Here is a 22,368-nt window from a genome sequence, read left to right as displayed (position 1 = left end):
AGGGGGGACCTGCCAGAGGGTCGGCCGCTGCTTCTGCAATTCATGAGCCTTTGGCCAAAGAGAGCAGGTGCTGCAGTCAGGCAGTGAGAAGTGACCCCAGAGCAGCAGAGGCGCCTGGGCCGGAGGCTAGGATGAGCTCCAGGGCCTTGGCCGCCTCCCTGATGGAGGCTTCTCCCTTCCAGCCTCCCCAAACCCACAGCCCTGCTCTCAGCCTTACTTCCCTCACCCACACCCCTCCCCTGGCACCCCGGCCCAGCCTTGCAGGTCAGTCCTGGCCCTCCACAGCAGCAGGATGCATCTGCCAGGCCCTGGCCACTGTTCCCAGCCCGGTCACCTGTCCCTGGGAGGCAAGAGGGTTAGGATCGCAGGGACACGTAGGGACATGCCAGCCCCTCCCTTCACACCTGGCCCTGGAAGCCCTTCCTTTCTGGCCCAGTGGGGGCAGGACAGCTTCTGAGCCCAGCCCAACTCCCGCCCAAAGGAAGGCCTGGGATTTCAGTCTCTGTCCCTCGGTGGAGAAAGTGACTACCCGACACCCCGGCTGCAGCAGGGGCCCCCGAGGGTCAGGCCTTGGCCATCTGGGCCTGGGGAGGTTGGGCAGGGTCAGCGCGGAGCTCGGCCATCTGGCCCCTCCTGCTGGTCTCACCCCAACCTTTGTCCAGAGGCTGCGTCTGGGCAGGGACGCCCCCTCCCCCATGTCACTCTCCTCAAGGGAGCCACGTGGGTTATAGTCAAGCAAGGATCTGAGGTCAGAAAACCCAAGAGCATGGACGACCAGCACAGCCCCCGTGCAGAGGCACAGGAACCTGATGAGAAACAGTGGCCACCTGGGGCCGCCAGGCCTGTCCCCAGAGCAGCCTTGCTCAGCCCCTGGTCTCACAGGCCCCTCCCCAAGGCCTCCTTTCTGGAGGAAGCCCCCCTCCCCTCCTGCTGTCAGCCCCTCGAGGGCAAGGCTGCCGCCCACTGTCCAGCTTAAGGAACAGCCTGGGATCGGCAGAGGCCCATATGGCTGGGGACCCCCAGCCTGGCGCTCACCTCCCTCTCTCCCCAGGGCCCCCATCCTGTGGGTGGAGAGGAAGGTGGCTCTGTGGGCCATTCAGGTGAGTGGGGCGCGGTGGGGCATGGCTCTGGGTGGGCCCTGCTGCCTCCCTGGCCCTGCTCAGAGGCTCCGTTCCCACCCTACCCCAGGTCATCGTGGCCATCATCAGCTTCCTGGAGACCATGCTTCTCATTTACCTCAGCTACAAAGTGAGTGCCCCCAGGCCTGGCCCTGCCCCGGAGGGCCCCACCACTGACACCCTCTGCCAGCCCCCTCCCCTAGCCCCTTGCACCCCTTCCCTCAGCCCTCGGTCTCATCCCCTGACCTCCCACTGGCTCAGTTTGTCTGTCTCCTCAGCCCCCGCCCCACCCCGGTGCCCCTCCCTCCACCCGCTCTGAAGCCCACCCCTTGGCTCCCCAGGGCAACATCTGGGAGCAGATCTTCCGCGTGTCCTTCATCCTGGAGATGATCAACACGCTGCCCTTCATCATCACGGTGGGTGAGCCGCTGGCCGAGGCAGGGGCCGCCGAGACCCCTGCCCCCTGACCCGTCTCCTCCGCAGATATTCTGGCCGCCGCTGCGGAACCTGTTCATCCCCGTGTTTCTGAACTGCTGGCTGGCCAAGCACGCCCTGGAGAACATGATCGTAAGCCATCCCCTGCCCCCACCCCCACCACTGCCTCACCTCTGTGAGGTTCCCCAGGACCCCAGGGCATCACTTGCCATGCCCTGGTCCTGGCCCAGGGGAGCTGGCCCACTCCCTTGGTGCCCAGGCCGGTGGCCGGCAGACACATGTGCCTGTCACCACGAGATGCCCTCACACCTCCTTCCTGGCCGGCCGGAGCCTCATCCCTGATGCCCCGGGGACAGTCACCCAGGCCTGTCCCTTACCCCGGAATCATGGCTGGGGGAGGAAGCGGGTGAACACGCACGTGAGAGGGGTAGGCCCCAAGACCCAGGGTCACGGGCAGCCCTGTGCTGAGCAAGGACCGTTTCCACCCGGGGCGCCCCCCGCCACACACCCACCGGCCCAGGCCTTGGCTCACCCCCATCCCAGCTGCAAAGGGAGGGCTCGGGGCTGAGGTCATGGCCTCTGGCCTATACATGGCGGGGAGCGAGAGAGCTGAGGTCAGGTGGAGTCCTCCCCCTGCTCGCTCACCTGTGTGTGTCCGGGGCGGCGGGAAGGGCCCTGGGCTCCGTCCCACCCAGGCTAAGCTGCTGATGACACCGTGTCCCGTCCCGCAGAACGACTTCCACCGCGCCATCCTGCGCTCGCAGTCGGCCATGTTCAATCAGGTCCTCATCCTCTTCTGCACCTTGCTGTGCCTGGTCTTCACGGGGTGAGTCCCTGCCGGCGGCCACCCGCCCATCCCAGGTAGAGCCGGGCCCTCGCATCCAACAGGCCAGGCGGGCCTCAGGGTGGCGGGAGGCAGCCCGACTGGGACAGAGGGCCAGGAGGCAGCTCAGGGCCCATGTTCCAGACCAGAGCTGCCCAAGTCCAACTCCTCCGGGGTCCAGGACACAGCGTGGGGAGGGGCACGGCTCTCGGCCGGGTGGGGACCCTGGGCTCAAGGCCCAGCTGAGAATAAGGTCTGGGAGTCACCAGAGTGAGAGGTGGGGGGCCTGAAGGGGAGACCCCGTCCCCCTGCATGCCTGCCCCAGGCCAGGACAGGGGAGGCCCCAAGGCCATGTGCCTCCTACCCTCCCTCCCCACCACGAAAAAAAAACACACAGACTTGAGTGGAGCAGGCTGGGGTGTCTGCAGGGTGGGAAACTGCAGGGTGACTCAGCCCGCCCCTCCCGCAGCCAGAGCGTCTACTCTGGGGAGGGCCCCTGCATGCTGCCCCACGTGTGCACTGTGGGCCCCCCAGGCCCTGCCAGCAGCACCTCCCAGCCTGGGGACAGGACGTGGGGCCACAGGAGTAGCAAGGAGGACTCTCCAGCTCTGTGCTGGGCAGGGGCTGCGTGTGCCCCATGCCGTCTGACCCCTGGGTGAGGATGGGCCTCTGAGGTGGGCGGCAGGTGGGGCTCACAGCCTGGGTGGCCACATCCGCACCCTCAGATCTCAAGCTCACACTGAGCCCACGCAGTGCTATGTCCACGCTCATGGCCAATTTTCCAAGGGCCTCAAAGGAGCCTCGGGGCCAGAAAGGAAGGTCAGGTAGGAGGGACGTGCTGGGTGTGCCAGCTCTGTAGGCCGGGGTCGGGAAGCACCCAGCTGGACTCAGGCCCAGGCTGGGGGCTGTGTGGGTGACGAATGACAAGGAGCCGCAGGCAGGCAGAGCCTCACTCTGGGAGCCGGGTGGCCGAGGCCCCACCGCCGCCCCTCCCCGGCTCTAGGACCTGCGGCATCCAGCACCTGGAGCGCGCGGGCGACAACCTGTCCCTCCTGACATCCTTCTACTTCTGCATCGTCACCTTCTCCACCGTGGGCTATGGGGACGTGACGCCCAAGATCTGGCCGTCCCAGCTGCTGGTGGTCATCATGATCTGCGTGGCCCTGGTGGTGCTCCCACTGCAGGTGAGCCCTGCCCAGGAGCAGAGCCGACGAGGGCAGGGGACGTGGCTTCCTGGTGGGGTCTGTAATCAGTGAGGCTGCTGCGTCAGGACAGGGCTGGGAGTGGCACTCTCAGACGGCTCCCCAGGACCTTTGCCGAGTGCGGAGCGGGAGGGGCTGCCAGGGTCTCCCGCAGGCTGGGGATCAGGAGTCCTCAGCCGGTGCAGCAGCAGCTGCTTCCTCTCACTTGTCACCAAGGCCGATCTGCCAGCTGAGCACAATGGGGACAGTGCAGGACTCCACCTGTGTTTAGCTCAGGACCCCAGCCCCAGCTGACACCCTCCCTTCCCCACTTGCCCCAATCCAGAGCACAGTGTACCTGCCAGGAAAGCCAGTGTCGCCCTCTATCAGTGATGAAAAAGGATGGTCCCGGTTACCATCCGGCATTCTTCTGTTTTTAATTTACTATTTCTTTCTTTGCACTGGGTCTTAGCTGCAGCACGTGGGCTCTTCAGTCTTCACTGTGACATGCAGATCTTCAGTTGTGGCATGCGGGATCTAGTTCCCTGACCAGGGATCAAACCCAGGCCCCCTGCACTGGGAGCTTGGAGTCCTAGCCACTGGGTCATCAGGGAAGCCCCTGTCCTTCATTCTTCCTTATACCACATTCACAGTTAGTGTCCCTAGAGGTGATGACAGTGAGAACAACGCCCACCAGTAAATGTCCCTCCCAGAATAACAGTGACAACAGCTGACAACACCCTCCCCACTCGGGGCTGAGTTGTCGCGCGGTGCTTCCTGTAGCTGTTAGAACAAAGCACCCCACAAATGAAGGGTGGGGCTTGAACCAGAGGAATCTAATCTCTTGTGGGCTTCTCCAGTGGCTCAGTGGTCAAGAATCCCCCTGCAATGCAGGAGACCCCAGTTCGATTCCTGGGTTGGGAGAAGGGAAAAGCTACCCACTCCAGTATTCTGGCCTGGAGAATTCCATGGATTTATAGTCCATGGGATCACAGAGAGTTGGACACGACTGAGTAACTTTCACTTCACTAATTCTGTCTGATCTCATCTTAATGCATTACCTCTGCAAAGACCCTATTTCCACATAAGGTCACATTCGGAGGTTCTGGGTGGACAGGATTTCAGGGGTCATTGTTGGATCCTCTACAACTAGGCCACTTGCCCCTCGCTGCAGCCCTGGGAGGCAGGCACTGTCGGGCCGTTTTGCAGATGAGCTGCACACCTGTGCCATGTGGGGCTGAAAGGTTGTTGTCGAATCACGAGAAGACACTGGGATTCTTGGCCCCCGGAGGAGAAGAATTCAATCCGGGGCCAGAGACGAGGCTTGATCGCTCAGAGCTTTTGTGTAATAAAGTTTTATTAAAGTATAAAGGAGATAGAGAAAGCTTCTGACATAGGCATCAGAAGGGGGCAGAAAGAATACCCGCTTGCTAGTGTTAACAATGAAGTTATATAATCCAAAGAATGTCTGGAGGTTGTAAAGACCTCATCAGACCTACTCCCATAATTTACATTTTAAGATAATACTGTCCTCAGGCAGGATACATCCTTGTAAAGACCAGGTCTACTCCCATAATTTACATTTTAAGATAACAGAAGGTTGAATCCAAAGACTGTCCTTAGGCAGGATACATTATTGTTATATAATCCTAAGGAATGTGGAGAAAGAAAAAAAAATTTGTCCTTTCTTCCTCCTTGAGAATTCCAGACCCCTCTCTCCTTGGGGACCCCTAGACTCCCTATCAACCTGCCTAGGAAATGACTCTCTCATTCCCCCCTTTTGTTTTAGGAGAATTATGTTGCCTAGGGAAAAGGGGCGTCATTCTCGTTCCATAACTGCTTCCGAGCTGACAAGGGCGTTGTCCCTAAATTGGTGAGGCAACATATTCTCCTAATCCTCATATTGAGGATATCTGATCCAGGGGCCCCAAATAGTAGCTGGAGGAAGCTACAGCAGTAGCAGGAGTTTGAGCAACCATTTGTAACTTAAAAGCTTTCATGCGGCTAGAAACAAATCCAGTTATACAATTACAGGTGCAGGGAGCAAACAGCAAGAACAAAACAACCAGAATGATTGTAATTGAGATAGTTGTCCACCATGGGGAACTAGTTAATGTCTCCCAAAGTGAGGCAATTGAGGCTTCAGGAGTGTCCATGGCCCTAATCATCTTGTTCATGTGGTTAGTAAAATGAGTAACACTCGTGCTCATATCAGGTATATATGTACAGCATTGGGTATGAACAATGGCACAAGTTCCTCCTTGTGCAGCTGTCAGAATATCTAGAGCCAATCTGTTTTGTAAAACCACCTTTCTAATTTGTGCTTGTTCAGCATTAAGAGCTGAAATAGCCTTTTGAGAATCCTGTAATGCCTGTTGAGTAAAATTAGTCAAAGCATCCACTCGTAACATAACATCTGTAGTTCCCAAAGAGGGAACAAACGCTACAGCCAAATAATCATACCAATGAAATACAGACCTTGCCTACCGAGTTTTAAGGTGGGGTAAATTAGCAGGCTTTTCTGGAAGCTCTGAAAATATAAAGCCATGAGTAAAGGCTAGACCCAGGGTGCATCTCCCTATCTAACCAGGGGGAAGCCATGCCCATAGGTAAGAGCCACATATCCAATAAGTCGCGTTTGGAGCAAGCCAGTGCGACTGAGATATCCAGTCCCAATTCGTGCCTGGCCAGACAAAGGGAGAACCTGAACTGGGATTGGAAAACACGGGAATGATTACATTGCATGTTTTCTGAGACAAATATCCCACTTGTTTCCAATCATTGTAATTAAGTTGTTGGCTAACTTTTGGGGACGGCTCTGTTTGTTCCCAGCATATAGAAGCAGTAGATATTAAACGTCCTTTTTCAGGAGTTAGCCATATAACCTCATCCCATATTTGATAAACGTCAGGTAAAAAACCATTAGATCTAGACCTATTTGCCTTATATGTAGCAAAATAGTCATTGAACCGAGACAATGTATAATCAAAATTAAGTCACATTATGTCCATAGAGTACAAAGTGTTGCACCAGTCCATTTTAGGGTTGGTAGATGTCATCAGATGAAGAAGAGGCATCGCATGTGATTGTTGTCGAAGGTATTCACAGACTTGGAGAAAGTCTTTTCCTTGAAGTGGGGATGTCCACCACGGGAAGCCTTCCACTGATGAAGAGGGGAGCACTCCGCAGACCCAGCAGTTAGACCGATTGTGGAATGCAGCATAGGAGTGAGCCCAGGACAGGAAGACATTGTCTTGAGGATCCAACGGCAGACTCAGGATTTTTGGAGTCAGCAGAAGTAGACTCACATAGGTTATCAGGCCCATCTGCTGCCCTTTGCTTAACTCTAGAGCTCGGGTCAGGGCCACAAGCTCCGATAACTGACCACTGGTTCCCTGGGAGAGAGATTTTGCTTCCAAAACCTGTTCAGCAGTCACCATGACGTAACCTGCTTTACGCTTTCCATCCCGAACAAAAGAACTGCCATCTGTAAATATTTCCATGTCAGGATTGTCTAATGGGGTATCCTTTAGATCCTCCCGAGCTGCATAGTTTAAAGTTAGGAATTGAGAACAATCGTGATCAGGTGTTTTCATTTTCCTTCTCAGGAAGGAAAGTGCCAGGATTTAAATTCCCACAAACTTTAAGCTTAGTTTCTGGTCCTTCTAACAACAATGACTGATACTTAAGAAGCCTACTGTCTGTCATCCAAATATTAACCTTAGAATTTAAGATTCCACTCACATGATGAGAAGTCAGTACAGTAAGGTTTCGTCCATTAATTATTTTTAAAGCTTCAGGTGCTAATAAAGCTGCTGCTCCAATTACTCTTAGGCAGTGGGGCCACCCACGTGAAACTACATCTAATTCTCTGCTTAGATAAGCAATAGGTTGCTGGTGAGGCCCTCGGGGTTGTGTCAAAACTCCCAATGCCACACCTTTTCTTTCAGTGACAAACAAATTAAATTCTGACCCTGTGGGCAAGCTCAGAGCTGGAGCTTGCAGGAGAGCAGTCTGAAGAACCTTAAAAGCCTTTTGAGTTTCTGGAGACCAAACCAGTTTGTCGGTTTGGGCCTGCTGAGTTTCAGCTATAAGTTTATACAAAGGCTGGGCAAGTTCCCTGTAACCTGGAATCCAAATGTGACAGTAACCTGTAATTCCCAAAAATCCTCTCAATTGTCTTAAAGTCATAGGTAGGGGGTGATTTGCTGCTGCTGCTAAGTCACTTCAGTCATGTCCGACTCTGTGTGACCCCATAGACAGCAGCCCACCAGGCTCTGCTGTCCCTGGGATTCTCCAGGCAAGAACACTGGAGTGGGTTGCCATTTCCTTCTCCAATGCATGAACGTAAAAAGTGAAAGTGAAGTTGCTCAGTTGTGTCCGACCCTGAGCGACCCCATGGACTGCAGCCTACCAGGCTCCTCTGTCCATGGGATTTTCCAGGCAAGAGTACTGGAGTGGGGTGCCATTGCCTTCTCCAAGTGGGTGATTTAGTATAGGTTTAATTCTCTCAGGGCCTATGGCCCTAGTCCCTTCTGATATGATTAGGCCCAGATATCTAACCGACTACTGACAAAGCTGAGCCTTTTCTCTTGATGCCTTGTAACCACAGCCTGCCAGAAAGTTTAAGAAATCTTCTGAGGCTTGCGAACAAGCTTCCTCTGTCTCAGCACAGAGCAAAATATCATCTACATATTGTAACACCAGGGCTTCAGAGCTATTAAAGTTTTGTAGATCCCGTGACAAACTTTGTCCAAATAGGTGAGGACTGTCACGAAATCCTTGGGGCAAAACTGTCCAGGTTAACTGAGAAGCTGATTGTGTAGGGTCTTCAAAGGCAAATAGAAATTGACTTTCTTCCGCCAAAGGCACTGAATAGAAAGCATCCTTTAAATCAATTACTGAGAAATATTTGGCCCGTTCAGGAATTTCAGACAATAGAGTATAAGGATTAGGCACCACGGGGTGTAAAGGAACTACAGCCTCATTTATTATTCGTAAATCTTGAACTAGTCTCCATTTACCATTCGATTTCTTTATACCCAAAATAGGAGTGTTGCAAGGACTGTTACAGGGAATTAATAGTCCCTGGTCCTTTAAATTTTCGAGGATGGGTTTTAACCTTTCCTTAACTTCAGGTTTCAGTGGATACTGCTTCTTATGTGGAAATACGTGTGGGTCTTTGAGCTTAACAACTACAGGAATAGCATTTTGTGCTCGACCCACAGATTTCCCATCAGCCCATATTCTAGGATTTACATTTTGTTCAACTAAAGGGAGAGAAAGGGAGGGCTCCATATTCATGAAAACAGAGGCATGGACCTTGCTCAGTATATCCCTCCCCAAAAGGGGTGAGGGAGATTCTGGCACAATCAGAAACTTGTGTGAAAACAGCACAGAATCCCAGTTGCAAGATAAAGAATAACTGAAATAATACCTTTTGGCTCGTCCAGACAGTCCCATTACGGAAGCGGATCGGGAAGAAAGTGGGCCAGGGGCTTCAGTAAGCACAGAATAAGTTGCCCCAGTATCTAAAAGGAAATCGACAGATTGGCCCCCCACAATTATTAATACCCGGGGTTCCTCAGGTGTAATTAGGACGGGAGCTTTTGTGGGGACCCCTGGGCACCTTCAGTCCTGATTGTCTTGAGAGTCCGACCCTGGAGACCTACACCTCTGGGGGCAGTCTCTCTTCCAGTGTGGTCCTTTGCAGACTGGACATGGAGCCGGGGGTGGCTTAGATGCCTGAGGGCAATCCCGCTTGAGGTGCCCCTCCTTTCCACAGTAATAGCAAGCCCATCCCTTTTCACCTGGGCCCCTCTGGGCATTTTTCTCAGGCTGTTTAAGAAAGTTTTTCATAGCCATGGTGAAGGCTTCCGCCTTTTCCTTTGTCTTTTTTTGCCTTTCTTTCTTTTCCTCATATTCCCTACCATAATAGACTGTCTGAGCCAGTTGTAACAGAGTATCTAAAGTTGATTTGGTCCATACGCCCTTTTTAACAGCTTACGGCGGATATCTGGAGCCGACCGAGTGAGAAATCTATCCTTTAAGATCACTTTTCCCTCTTCATTTTCAGGATCAATCTCAGTGAATCTGCTAAGGCCTTCTCTCAGTCTATCTAGGAATTTACCAGGAGCTTCCTTCTCCTCCTGTTCTATATCTGCCAATTTGCCATAGTTTAAAGGCTTAGAACGTGCCTGCCTAAGTCCCTCAAGAATACATCTAACAAAATGACTCTGATCCCATCTTCCTTTAGCTGTGTTGTAGTCCCAGTCTGGTTCTATAGTTGGGACCGCCTGATTCCCAGTGGGGAGGGCCGCTGTCTCATTCTCCCTCTTCCCTACTGATTCATTACCAAGCCATTCATCTCCATAAGCAACCGCTTTTCCCGAAACTCGAGTCTTTGACTCGGGAGTCAGCGTTTGTCCCAAGATATACATCACATCCTTCCAAGTGAGGTCATAAAGCAGAGTAACACCTTTAAAGGCTCTAATATATTTTTCTGGGTCCTCTAAATAGTCTCCCAGATCCTCCTTGATTCTTTGTATTTCTTAATAAGAGAAAGGCTTATTAACTCTCACAGACTGATTATTTCTCCCGGTGGGTGTTTCATAAAGAGGCAACAGCTTGTGTGGCTGTTCCTCAGTCTCTCTGGCTGCTCTGTGCATATGATCCCAGGGATAGATTGGAGAAACCTGTTTTTCCTCTTCTCTTTGTCTCCTGTCCTCCATCTCATCTTTTACTTCAATGGTCTGAGTTTCTACTGAAACCAGAGTAGTCTGAGGTCATACTGAGACAGGAGATGTAAAGGAGGGAGCTGAAGGTTTCACGCCCAAATCTATACCCTTAGGACATAAGTCTGGCATATTTCACAGAGAGAAAAAGGGCAACACATATGCTACTTCTACCCATTTCCCTTGTTCCTTACAGAACCGGTCTAATTGTAGAACAGTATTATACTTAAGAGACACTCCAACTGGCCACCATTCGCCGTCCTCCAATGGATACCGTGGCCATGCAGTATCACATAGGAAGACCAGGTGTGTCTTCTTTAAGCCCTGGGGATCAAATCTATCCCAGTTTTTCAGGATACAGTTCAAAGGAGTGAGGCTGGAATTGTTAGCTCCCATCTGTAAGAGAGAAAAAAAGTGACCAGCGCCATTTTTCTACCGGAGGCGTCCCTCCATGCTCTAGATGGGGGTGTGGACAGACGTTACACCAAAAGCTTTTCCTTCCTGGTCGGACTTAGTCTGTCCCTTACCGACGCAGGCACCGTACTCGTCCCTCCCGGTTCTACCACCGAGATGGGGTGGGGATGTACCAGGGGTAGACTTGATAGCATCCCTACTTGACGTCCAGCTCTTCACCCTTAACCTTGCTTGCCTCTGATGTCACCCAGGGTGAGTCAGAGTAACCTTCCAGAATGCCTCCCAAGCTAAGACTACTAGGGGAAACATTCATCACCTGAGTGCCTGTGCACGACCCTGAGTATTTCCTGACCACAATAAGACCAACGCGAACATAAAACTGAGGTGTTATTTCCAAGCATCACCACACCAGTATAACAGCCTCCTCTGATCCACTAAGAGCCGGCGTTACCAAAGAAAAAAAAGCCCATTGCAGTCCCAATCTGAGTAACCTTTAACCTCAGAGATGTTCTGGGAGCTAGAGCTCCATCTAGCTTCCGAACTTTCGATTCCTAGCGAGGCTAGGCGCTTTCTTGCCTACCAATCCAAGTTTGGGACCTAAGCGGCAGTACACAATAACAGTATAGATCACAAGTCCCTTGAAAGTCTATGATCTGATAGATTAAGTTAGTACTTCTAATTCCAAGGAGTTATTAAATGGTCAAAGAGACTGAAAAGTTTGACCGAGAAAGGAGGGTTCCGTCCACACGCTTTGCCCATTTCTGGTCGGTTCCAGAAGGAGACATTGGGTGCCTCTTGGCATTGGCAGGTCGGTTTCTGCCATAAGCTGTATGAGATCACCATGGAACCGCAGAGCAGGGCTCCTTACTTGCTTCACACAGGGCATGCCATTCATTCACACAAGCACACCGTAGAGTTAGTAAAGCACAGCAGAAAACGTGTTCGCTAAGAGAACAAAGAACTAAAGCTCCAAGCATCCTCACCTTGTCCTGAAGGATCCCGGACGAGCCCCCAAGATGAAAGGTTGTTGTTGAATCACACGAAGACACCGGGATTCTTGGCCCCCGGAGGAGAAGAATTCAATCCGGGGCCAGAGACGAGGCTTGATCGCTCAGAGCTTTTGTGTAATAAAGTTTTATTAAAGTATAAAGGAGATAGAGAAAGCTTCTGACATAGGCATCAGAAGGGGGGCAGAAAGAATACCCGCTTGCTAGTGTTAACAATGAAGTTATATAATCCAAAGAATGTCTGGAGGTTGTAAAGACCTCATCAGACCTACTCCCATAATTTACATTTTAAGATAATACTGTCCTCAGGCAGGATACATCCTTGTAAAGACCAGGTCTACTCCCATAATTTACATTTTAAGATAACAGAAGGTTGAATCCAAAGACTGTCCTTAGGCAGGATACATTATTGTTATATAATCCTAAGGAATGTGGAGAAAGAAAAAAAAGTTTGTCCTTTCTTCCTCCTTGAGAATTCCAGACCCCTCTCTCCTTGGGGACCCCTAGACTCCCTATCAACCTACCTAGGAAATGACTCTCTCAGGGCTGGAACCCAAGTGTCTGCCATCAGAGCCCGGACTCTGCACAGGTCTCAGGGATCACCCTGGGGTCTCTGGCCCCTCCCAGCAGGACCCAGTTCTGTGCTTCAAGGCCACGGGGTCTTGTTACTAGAACCTAATACATACTCAATAAATTCAATGAGATGATCTTAACCTAGATATAGTACATCAACCAGAGCAGGTGAGCATGAATGGAGGTGGCCGCTGGCACTGATTTTAAATCATGTGAGAAAAATGAACAACCTCAGTGCTTGGGATGAAAACAGTCAGACTTTCATGGGACCTGGCTGTCACCTACAGACATGGAATCAGACTGTAGAGGGAGGCCCTGGGCGGTTCAGCACCGCGGACAGCTCCGCAGGGCCCTGGCATCCCCCTCACCCTGCCCACCTTTATGTCTCTGTCATTGTCCTATTTTTAAAAAGGGTTCCCCACACCCAAAGCTCATAATCAGGAGGTGTGGGCCAGGGTAGATGCAGGCTGCTGCCTCGAATCACCCACAACCTTGACTTGGGCTCAGGACCACAGTCTAGGTCCCTAATTCTGTGGCTGAGAATTCTCTAAGACCCATCCAGGTTTCTCCAAATGTGTTTCAGGTGTGGACAGAGACCCAAAGGTCATGTAGTTACCTGGATGTCCAGAGTACGTGCTTTAGCATCCACTAACAGTCAGTTGTTGGCCATCTGGAGCCGGGAACTGGACCTGCCTTATATCTGCTACCCCACACATGGGCCAGACCATCCACTGTGCCCCCACCTGGCCCCTTGGGTTACCTGTGCCACAAATATCCAAGGCCTTCCGAGACATGGTCAGGACGGGGCTCCATTCTCGCCCTTCCTCCTCTGGCCTGCCTCTGGTCGCCAACCTTCATGCCCGGCACGGGCTGGCTATCAGCCTTCTTGCCCTGCCCTGTGCTGTCGCAGTTCCTGGAGCCCCAGGCCACCTGGTGCTCACACGCTTTACCTGCAGTTTGAGGAACTCGTCTACCTGTGGATGGAGCGGCAGAAGTCGGGGGGCAACTACAGCCGCCACCGGGCCCAGACGGAGAAGCATGTGATCCTGTGCGTGAGCTCCCTCAAGATCGACCTGCTCATGGACTTTCTGAACGAGTTCTACGCGCATCCACGGTTGCAGGTGAGGCCCCGCGCATGGCCCCACCCCACTGCAGGTGAGGCCCCGCCCACGGTCCCACCCACGGCTGCGCTAAGGCCCCGCCCACGGTCCCACCCACAGCTGCGGTGAGGCCCCGCCCACAGCCCCATCGGGACCCAGAACCCCCTGAGCTCTCTGGGCCTCTGTTTCCCTGCTTGTGGGGTGGAGTCTGGATGGTCTCCCACATTGTAGGGGGTGGGTCTGTGGCGTCCTGCCTTCCTGCCGTCACAGAGAAGGCCGGGGGTCCCGAGAGGCTATACGGAGGTGAAAACAGTAGGAAGGCAGGGTGGGCAGGGCGCCCGCGAGCTTGCCAGGGGGCTGACGGTGCCCTACCTGCAGGACTACTACGTCGTCATCCTGTGCCCCACGGAGATGGACATCCAGGTTCGCAGGGTCCTGCAGATCCCACTGTGGTCCCAGCGGGTCATCTACCTCCAGGGCTCCGCGCTCAAGGATCAGGACCTCATGCGGGCCAAGTGAGCGCCCGGTTGCGGGGAGGGTGCGGTCCTGCGCCGGCCAGCCTAAGCGGCGGCCCTGAGCACTATGCCAACCGGGAGGGGCCATCAGCCGGGCGGCAGCTCCAGCTTTGTGCCTGCTGCCCGCCCAGGCCAGCCGGGCCCCTCACTGACCCCCGCATAGCCACCAGCTCCTCTCCCACCTGCCTGGCTGTGTTTGGGGGCGAGGCGGGGGCTGCTACTGCTGCGCCTTGGGTGGGAAGCTGAGGCTGTGGGTGGATATTCTTCTAAAGACGAGGTGACAGGGTGACTTGAGGTAAGGAGACTGAGTTGTGAACAGAACTTTCCAGAATCTGCTGCAGCACATTCTGAGACACCCGGGAGGGGGCCCCCCCACCCCTGGAGGGCCCTCCCATCCCCCCGCCACTCGTCACCATTTTATTACAGAGCCTGATGTAACCTTCGTGGTGAAACGGTAAAATGTGGGTTGTATGGAGGCCAAGGCAGCAGGAGCCCGGGTAGCCAGGGCCCCCATCCACCCATCTCCTGAGCCCAGGAATCAAGGGCCCAACAGGGACAAGTAGGGGGTGCAGGGTGATGGGGAGCGAGGCGCCAGGCCTCCCTGCCCTGGGGCAAGTGGACCCTCTCTCAGGCGGCCTTTCTGCAGCCAAGGGCTGGGGGCGGGGCATGAGGGGAGCAGACCTGGCCATCCCCAGACCTCTGGCAGCCTGTCCCAGGAGGGGACAGGACAGCAGGCGGGGTTCAGCATCTCTGCCACAAAGTGCACCCCCTTCCATGCCTCAGCCCCACCCTGAGTGTGTAGGGGCCCATCCTCAGCCCGTGCAGGGCTGGTCAGAGTGAGGCGGGGTCCTGATGGCCCAGACAGGGAAGGCCGGTCCTGTGGTGCTCAGACCTGGTGCTTTGCAGGATGGACAATGGGGAGGCCTGCTTTATTCTCAGCAGCCGGAACGAGGTGGACCGCACCGCTGCGGTGAGTGCCCCCGGCCACCGGCCCCCCGCCTGCCCGCCAGCCAGAGGGGCAGAGCCCCTCCCCCAGCCTGCTGGCTGCCCTCAGCAGTGACCGTGGCCTCCCTGCTCAGGACCACCAGACCATACTGCGTGCCTGGGCCGTGAAGGACTTTGCCCCGAACTGCCCCCTCTACGTCCAGATCCTCAAGCCTGAGAACAAGTTTCATGTCAAGTTTGCAGGTACGTTTGGCCAGGAAGGGGGTACCCGTGTGGTCCAAGGGGAGCATGCTGGGGGTAGGGGTGGGGTTGAGGCAGAGCCCATGCAGGTGCTGCACCTGGGAGCCTGGGGGTCAGTGAGGGCAGGGGCCAAGGGCGGGGGAGGGGCAGGAACACCATCTGATGAGCACCTCTAAGGTGAACAGATCTATGCTGGACACCTGGGGGGCAAAAGGTGTTGCCAGCTCCCTCCCCCCACTCCCAGCCCTGGAGCTCTCCGCCAAGCCTGGGAAACAACCACAGAAGAGCCAGGAGAATTAACAGGCTCGGGAAAGTGGGGCGCTGGAGGGAGCCTTCTAGGGAGACGAGGGGGCGCCTACTGTGGGGGACAGTGAGAGGTGCTCAGTGACCCTGACCTTCCTGCCCGCAGAGCACGTGGTGTGTGAGGAGGAGTGCAAGTATGCCATGCTAGCCCTCAACTGCATCTGCCCAGCCACGTCCACCCTCATCACCCTGCTGGTGCACACGTCCCGCGGCCAGTGAGTTCTGCCCTGGGACCACCACGTGGCATGCAGCGTGCTGCCCTGGAGAGGAGCAGACACTGGAGGCAGGGGACGTGTTGAGGAGCCTGTGATGGGGGCGGGGGGGTGAGGAGCCCGAGATGGGAGCGGGTGGCGACCCGGGAGGACCCAGCTGGGAAGCAGTAGGTGCCTTGCCAGGATTGGGAGCTGGGGGCAGCCTTGGGGCTGCAGGGAATCACAGGGAGGGACCTCCATGAAGCAGAGGGCCTAGTGGGGGTGGGGGGCTCAGGAGAGCCACCGAGTCTAGAAACAGCGATAGGGGCGGGGGTGTGGTTGGGGGACACGCTTGGCCTGTGGGAGAAGGCGCGTTGGTGTTCAGCACCTGAGCTGGGGTCCCAGGTAGAGCGGGAGGTGAGGGGCTGCCCGGGACAGAGGAGGGGTGCCATCTTCTCTCTAGCAAGACACCCCAACGGGTGGCCTTGGCTCCTTGTGGGGCCTGGGCGGCCCTCGGGGAGGAACCAAGGAGATGTCGGAGGACCCACAGGCCACAGAAGCCGGTCTTGACTCTGAAACCTTTTGACCCCCCTGAAAGCTGGACCATTATGTTCACAGCTCTTTAAAACTGGCGGAGGGACCCATCAGGCCACACCCGGGTGTAGTCTCCCACAGACGGGGAGGGGCGGGGTCAGGGGTCACGTTGCCTTCCACTCACCCTGGAAGCCTGGAAGCGGCCAGGCCAGGCGGGGCAACGGTGGGGGTGACGTCCTGCCCGCGCCCCAGGGAAGGCCAGGACTCGCCAGAGCAGTGGCAGCGCATGTACGGACGCTGCTCGGGCAACGAGGTCTACCACGTGCGGATGGGGGACAGCAAGTTCTTCCGCGAGTACGAGGGCAAGAGCTTCACCTACGCCGCCTTCCACGCGCACAAGAAGTACGGCCCCTTGCACCCTGTCCAGGCCAAGGAGGGAGGGAGCGCTGAGCGGGACTCGGAGGCAGAAGTGGGCGGGAACTCGCCCACCGTCGGGAGGGTGGGCGGGGCCTCGGGGCCGGACGCCACGCCCACTCAGCGTGAGACCTGCGCCCAGCACCTCTCTCTGAGGCAACCCTCGGTGGGTCTTCGGGGTCCCGACCCTCACGAGGAGCCCGAGAGGGGCAGCTCTGGGCTCCACCCCCGTCCGTCCGTCCGCCCAGGTACGGCGTGTGCCTCATCGGCCTGAAGCGCGAGGACAACAAGAGCATCCTGCTGAACCCGGGCCACGGCACATCCTGGCGGCCTCCGACACCTGCTTCTACATCAACATCACCAAGGAGGAGAACTCGGCCTTCATCTTCAAGCAGGAGGAAAAGCAGAAGAGGAAGGGCTTCGCGGGGCAGGGGCTGTACGAGGGCTCATCCCGCCTGCCGGTGCACAGCATCATCGCCTCCATGGGTGAGGCCGGGCACCCGCTCCCACCTGGGCAAGCGGGCAGGGGCCCCACCGGAGACCCCAGTCCTCAGGCCTGCATGTAACCCTGGGCAAGCCCCCTCTCTCTGGGCCTCAGTTTGCACATCGGTCCCGCGGGGTCATCCCTGCCTTCCTGTGGGGACATCACTGTCAGCACTGGGAGGGAGCCTCCACCCCCAGGACAGTCCCGGGAGGGGCTGCCAGCCAAGTCCAGCCACTCTGTTCTAGGGACAGTGGCCATGGACCTCCAGAATACGGAGTGCCGACCCACACAGAGTGGCGGGGGCAGTGGGGGCAGCAAGCTGGCGCTCCCCACGGAGAACGGCTCAGGCAGCCGGCGGCCCAGCATCGCGCCCGTGCTGGAGGTGGCTGACAGCTCAGCCCTGCTGCCCTGCGACCTGCTGAGTGACCAGTCAGAGGACGAGATGACGCCGTCGGAGGATGAGGGGCTGTCCGTGGTGGAGTGAGTGTCTCGGGGCGGGGGGAGGACAGGCGCGCTCCAAGGGAGAGGGGAGGCACAGCATGTGCGTGCCTGGTGCCCAGGAAGAGGGGCCGCCAGCACTGGGCCTGGACCCATGCTCTGAACCAGGCTTCCAAACAGCCTCTGCGGAGACCTTGCTTGGCAAGTGGAATCTGGGGACCCAGCTCCTGGGCAGGAAGGCTGTGCTGTACCCCCTCACCCCTCATCCTCCTCAGCCTCGCACTCTGGGCCGGCAGCCAGACCTGAGTACCACAGCCTACTTGATCGAGGCGGCTGCACTCTGAGCACGGTCTGCGGAGCCCTGGGTGAGGTGCCGTCCAGGTCTGGAGGCTGCTGCCCTGGGTTTGAGTCCAGATCTTCCTCTGAGATCATGAGACGGAAAAGACTCCAGTGTGTCCTGGAGTCTCAGCCACTTGGCCTCGTCCCAAACAGATAGGCAGCACCTGACCCCAGGGCCATGGCCAGTCACAGGCCTGCACGGCCTGTCCCTCTCAGCTGGGCTGTCATCGTGCTGTGGCCACTCTCTGCTCCTGCCTCTGTCCCTGGGGTGGAGTCAACGCACTTTAAAGATGGGTTGCTGGAACTGGGTCCAAGATCAAGGGGGCTCTACAGGGCTCCTGCACACTCGGAGCAGGTGGCAGACTGGCCTCTGACGCCGCCTCCCGTAAGCCAACTGGAGGCCGAGCAGAAGGCCAGCCCCTCTCCAGGTGGCCTGGTGGCCTACCACCCCACATGTCTGCACTGGGCACTGAGGGGCCAGCCGGAAGGTGGGGGGCAGCCTGTGGGGCACCCAGCCCAGCCTGGCCACCAGTAGAACAGGGACCAAGGGCCAGCATCTGCCCCGGCGTTGGGGCACTGGGAACACCAGGGTAGGGGAACCCCTTAAGGCTCTTCTGTGGCTCCCAGGCCTGTGTGAGCTCATGTGTGTGTGTGTGTGTGTGCATTGCATGGAATCTCCTTCGATCTCGAGAGAACAGACACAGGTCCTGGTCACAGCCCTCCTTCCTGCCTAGGGGTTGAACAAAGGGGTCCTGGGGCTTCCTGGGCTGGAGGGGCGGTGGTGAGGCTCTGAGTGCCCCAGCCCAGTCTGGTCTGCGAGGCCTGGCGCCCCCGTGTGGCCACCCAGGGTGAGGGGCACATGTCTGAGGTTCCTGTCTCTCCCACCCCTCCAGGTATGTGAAGGGCTACCCTCCTAACTCACCCTACATCGGCAGCTCCCCCACCCTGTGCCACCTCCTGCCCGTGAAAGCCCCCTTCTGCTGCCTGCGGCTGGACAAGGTGGGTCACAGCAAAGATGGGGAGGCAGCAGGGACCCTGAGGACATCCTGACTCAAGTCCACCTCCCCGGTGTCTATTCCTCTGAGGGGGGCAGGTTCCCTCCCTCCTGCATCCGCATGTGTGTCTGAGGCGAGGGTGTGCCTCTCCTGACCACAGTCCACTTACCAGCACCAGGATGTGTGTGTCAGACCCTCAGCCCGCAGTCCAGCTGCCCTTCTTGCCAGAGCCAGTCCTGACCCACTTCTGCGTGCCCGTCATGCCTGCCTCCCTCCATCTCAAGGCTCCTCGCCCCCACCTTCCCTGGGTTTCTCCTGTATTTGGGGAGTGCAGTCATCGATTCAGTGGAGCGTCCCTGAAGGGGGGCAACTCAGCCTTTGCACGGGGCAGGGGCTGGTCCCCCCAGAGGTGCCACATTCTCTGGGAGGCCTCCCTGCGATGCTGCCTTAGAGCGTGTGGTTCGGGTCCACACCTGGTCTCCCTGGAGGAAATACAGCTTCACCTTTGCAGTCAGGACGTCACTGTGGGGAGACACGTGGGGACCGGGTACAAAAGCTGCTCATCACCGACCCCCTGATGCGTTTCCTCTGTAGTTGATGGATGCAGGTTCCAGTTCCTTCCATGTTTGAGTCCACTTTTCCCCGTGAGGAGGTTCTTCCCCTTTCTTAGCCATTTGTGCACATCAGTGTGGACTCAGCGTTTCACTCAGTAAACCCGCTGTGCATTACTGCCACGTTGGCTTTCTGTGCGGATCCTGCTGGTTTTGACACTCAGACTTTCCTGGTTTTGCTGATGGGGCCTCCAGGTCTTTCCGATGCGTCTCCTGATCTGTGAAGATGTCTGTGCTTCCGAACTAATGGTGCCTGCCCCCCCTTTTTGTTCCTACTCCAGTCCTGGGACTGGCTGCTGCTCCAAGAAACCTGATTCCTGTTAGTGGAAACCACGTTTAGAAACAAGATGGGGATTTGGGGTGCTCACTGCTGCCCTGCATCTGAGCCTCTCTGCAAAGAGCTAGAAAGTGGGCACACACACAACAGAATGTGTACACACATGACAAAATGTGCACACACATAAAAAAAGTGTACACACCACTTGAAAGAATGTATACACAAATGACAAAACGTGCACACACAAAACATGCACACACAACAGAATGTACACGCGTGACAAAACATGCACACACAAACATGTATACATACGCACACGCTACAGAGCATTTACACACATGGCAGGACATGTGCACACAAGATGTGTACACACGTGCACACACTATGGGATGTGTATACACATGACAAATGTATGTATACACACAACATGTATACACATGCACACACTACAGAATGTGTACACACATGACAAAACGTGCACACACAAAATGTGTATACACGCGAGAGAATGTGTATGCACGTAATATGTGTGTACACACGAGAGAATGTTATACACATAAGAAATGTACACACACATACAAAATGTGTACACACATGCACACACTATGGAATGTGTGTATACGTGACAAAATGTGTGTGTGAACACACAAAACATATACAAATGCACACACTACAGAATGTGTACACACATGACAACATGCACACTCAAAAACGTGTATATGCACGAGAGAATGTGTATACACATAAGACGTGTGCACACACGAAATAATGTTATACACATAAGAAATGTGCAACACATACAAAACGTGTACACACATGCACACACTGCATGATGTGTACACACAAGACAAAATGTGCACAAATACAAATGTGTCCATGCAGACACATCTGTGTCTGCATCTGCTAAGGCCACAAGCTCACAGACACCTCCCTTCCCACCCCCGCAGGCCCAGCTCGCTCTGTGGGGTATGGTGGATGGCTGGTCTGTAGCCCAGGTGACACCAGGTGCCATTTGGCCTCAGGCTTCCCTGGAGCACCCTCCCTCCCCCTCCATGGTTGATTCCAGCGTTCTCCCCTTCCAGGGCTGCAAGCACAACAGCTACGAAGATGCCAAGGCCTATGGCTTCAAGAACAAGCTGATCATCGTCTCGGCAGAGACGGCGGGCAACGGGCTGTACAACTTCATCGTGCCGCTGCGCGCCTACTACCGGCCTCGCCGGGAGCTCAACCCCATTGTGCTGCTGCTGGACAACAAGTGAGGGGCAGAGGGCAGGGCATGGGTGCCCTCACCTTTGGTGGGGAGTGAGGGGAGCGGCCCCACCCCGCCTGCCCCTTCCCACACCCTGGTGCTGCTCCATCATCCTCCCCATGACCATGAACCTCCCCCAGGGTGCACCCCAGCACCTCTACCCCCAGAGGCCTGCCAGCCCAGAGCTCAGGGTCCAGTCTCAGCTGTCCTGGGGCCTTGGTTTCCCCTTGAGGACAATAAAGAGCGGCCCCATTGGCCTCTAAAGGCCCCCCGGTCCAAGCCATCATGGTCCTGGGGCCCCTGCTCCACCCAGGTCAGAACTGGTGTGGGGGTGGGGGAGCCGGGTGGATGCCTGCAGGCCCTGCTGTGCCCACAGGCCCGACCACCACTTCCTGGAGGCCATCTGCTGCTTTCCCATGGTCTACTACATGGAGGGCTCCGTGGACAAGTAAGGCGCCTCGGCAGGAGGACCCCCGCCCCGCTCTCCTCCCCCCAGGCGGGGCGCCCAGGGCCAAGTAGGGGGCGGCTGCACCCACGGGCATGTCCCCGCAGCCTGGACAGCCTGCTGCGGTGCGGCGTCATCTACGCGGACAATCTGGTGGTGGCAGACAAGGAGAGCACCATGAGCGCCGAGGAGGACTACATGGCCGACGCAAAGACCATCGTCAACGTGCAGACCATGTTCCGGTGAGGCGCCGGGGTCACCCTGAGCTTCCCCTCGTCGGTGGCCAGGGGCCCCACCCCCAGCCCCTCCCCATGTCCATGACCAGGACCGCCCGCCCCAGGCTCTTCCCCAGTCTCAGCATCACCACCGAGCTCACCCACCCGTCCAACATGCGGTTCATGCAGTTTCGCGCCAAGGACAGCTACTCTCTGGCTCTCTCTAAACTGGAGAAGGTGAGTAGCCCCTCGCGAACCACCCCTTCCCCTCCCACCCCCACATGAAGTGCCCCTTCTGACTCTGCCCAGCTGAGGGCCTGCACCAGGCCTGGAGGGTGTGGGTGCCTGCCCTCCTCCGGCGGGGTTCTAGTCCCATTGTGAGGCTCTCGAGCATGCAGCCCAGAGACTTTAGGGTCCTCGGCCAGGAGGGGACGCTGTCCCCTTAAGGCAAGGTCCATCCCGGCCTTGTGCTTGGCCAAGGCTGCTAGTTATACCAGAAATTACTAGCCCAGTGACACCAGCCCTGACACCACACCCACGTCTGAGCCATGTCCGTTCTGTCAAACGCCGGCGGGGACGTGTTCATCCTGGTACTGACGAGGGCTCTGGGACCAGAGCGGGGAGTGGTTGCCTCAGGTCACGCAGTGGCTCAGAGGCCAGGTCAGCAGGGGCCCGGAGGGCACGGGGACCCGCCACGGACCAGTGGTGCTGCCCTGGCATGTTTGTGGACCCCAGGCCCTCCCCAGCCCCTGTCTGGGTCAGTGTAGCACTGCCCTCCACTGAGAGGC

General features: G+C 56.4%; 1 protein-coding gene across 1 annotated transcript in view; it reads left to right on the top strand.

Annotated features, from left to right (window-relative positions):
* Positions 1 to 22,368, top strand: part of KCNT1 (potassium sodium-activated channel subfamily T member 1) — a 50,809-nt gene that overhangs the window by 17,838 nt on the left and 10,603 nt on the right. The window contains 20 exon segments of the mRNA XM_070378758.1: positions 1,052 to 1,100; positions 1,189 to 1,248; positions 1,460 to 1,534; positions 1,602 to 1,685; positions 2,285 to 2,379; positions 3,380 to 3,560; positions 13,242 to 13,406; positions 13,764 to 13,900; positions 14,807 to 14,870; positions 14,980 to 15,088; positions 15,495 to 15,603; positions 16,366 to 16,515; positions 16,776 to 16,828; positions 16,831 to 17,013; positions 17,257 to 17,491; positions 18,682 to 18,787; positions 20,754 to 20,926; positions 21,297 to 21,368; positions 21,473 to 21,607; positions 21,706 to 21,817. Of these exon segments, the coding sequence (XP_070234859.1) occupies positions 1,052 to 1,100; positions 1,189 to 1,248; positions 1,460 to 1,534; positions 1,602 to 1,685; positions 2,285 to 2,379; positions 3,380 to 3,560; positions 13,242 to 13,406; positions 13,764 to 13,900; positions 14,807 to 14,870; positions 14,980 to 15,088; positions 15,495 to 15,603; positions 16,366 to 16,515; positions 16,776 to 16,828; positions 16,831 to 17,013; positions 17,257 to 17,491; positions 18,682 to 18,787; positions 20,754 to 20,926; positions 21,297 to 21,368; positions 21,473 to 21,607; positions 21,706 to 21,817 (2,347 nt within the window).

This window comes from Bos mutus, chromosome 11 (assembly GCF_027580195.1).
Source record: "Bos mutus isolate GX-2022 chromosome 11, NWIPB_WYAK_1.1, whole genome shotgun sequence".
Classification (NCBI taxonomy): domain Eukaryota; kingdom Metazoa; phylum Chordata; class Mammalia; order Artiodactyla; family Bovidae; genus Bos; species Bos mutus.
This window is presented reverse-complemented; position numbering and strand designations above follow the sequence as displayed.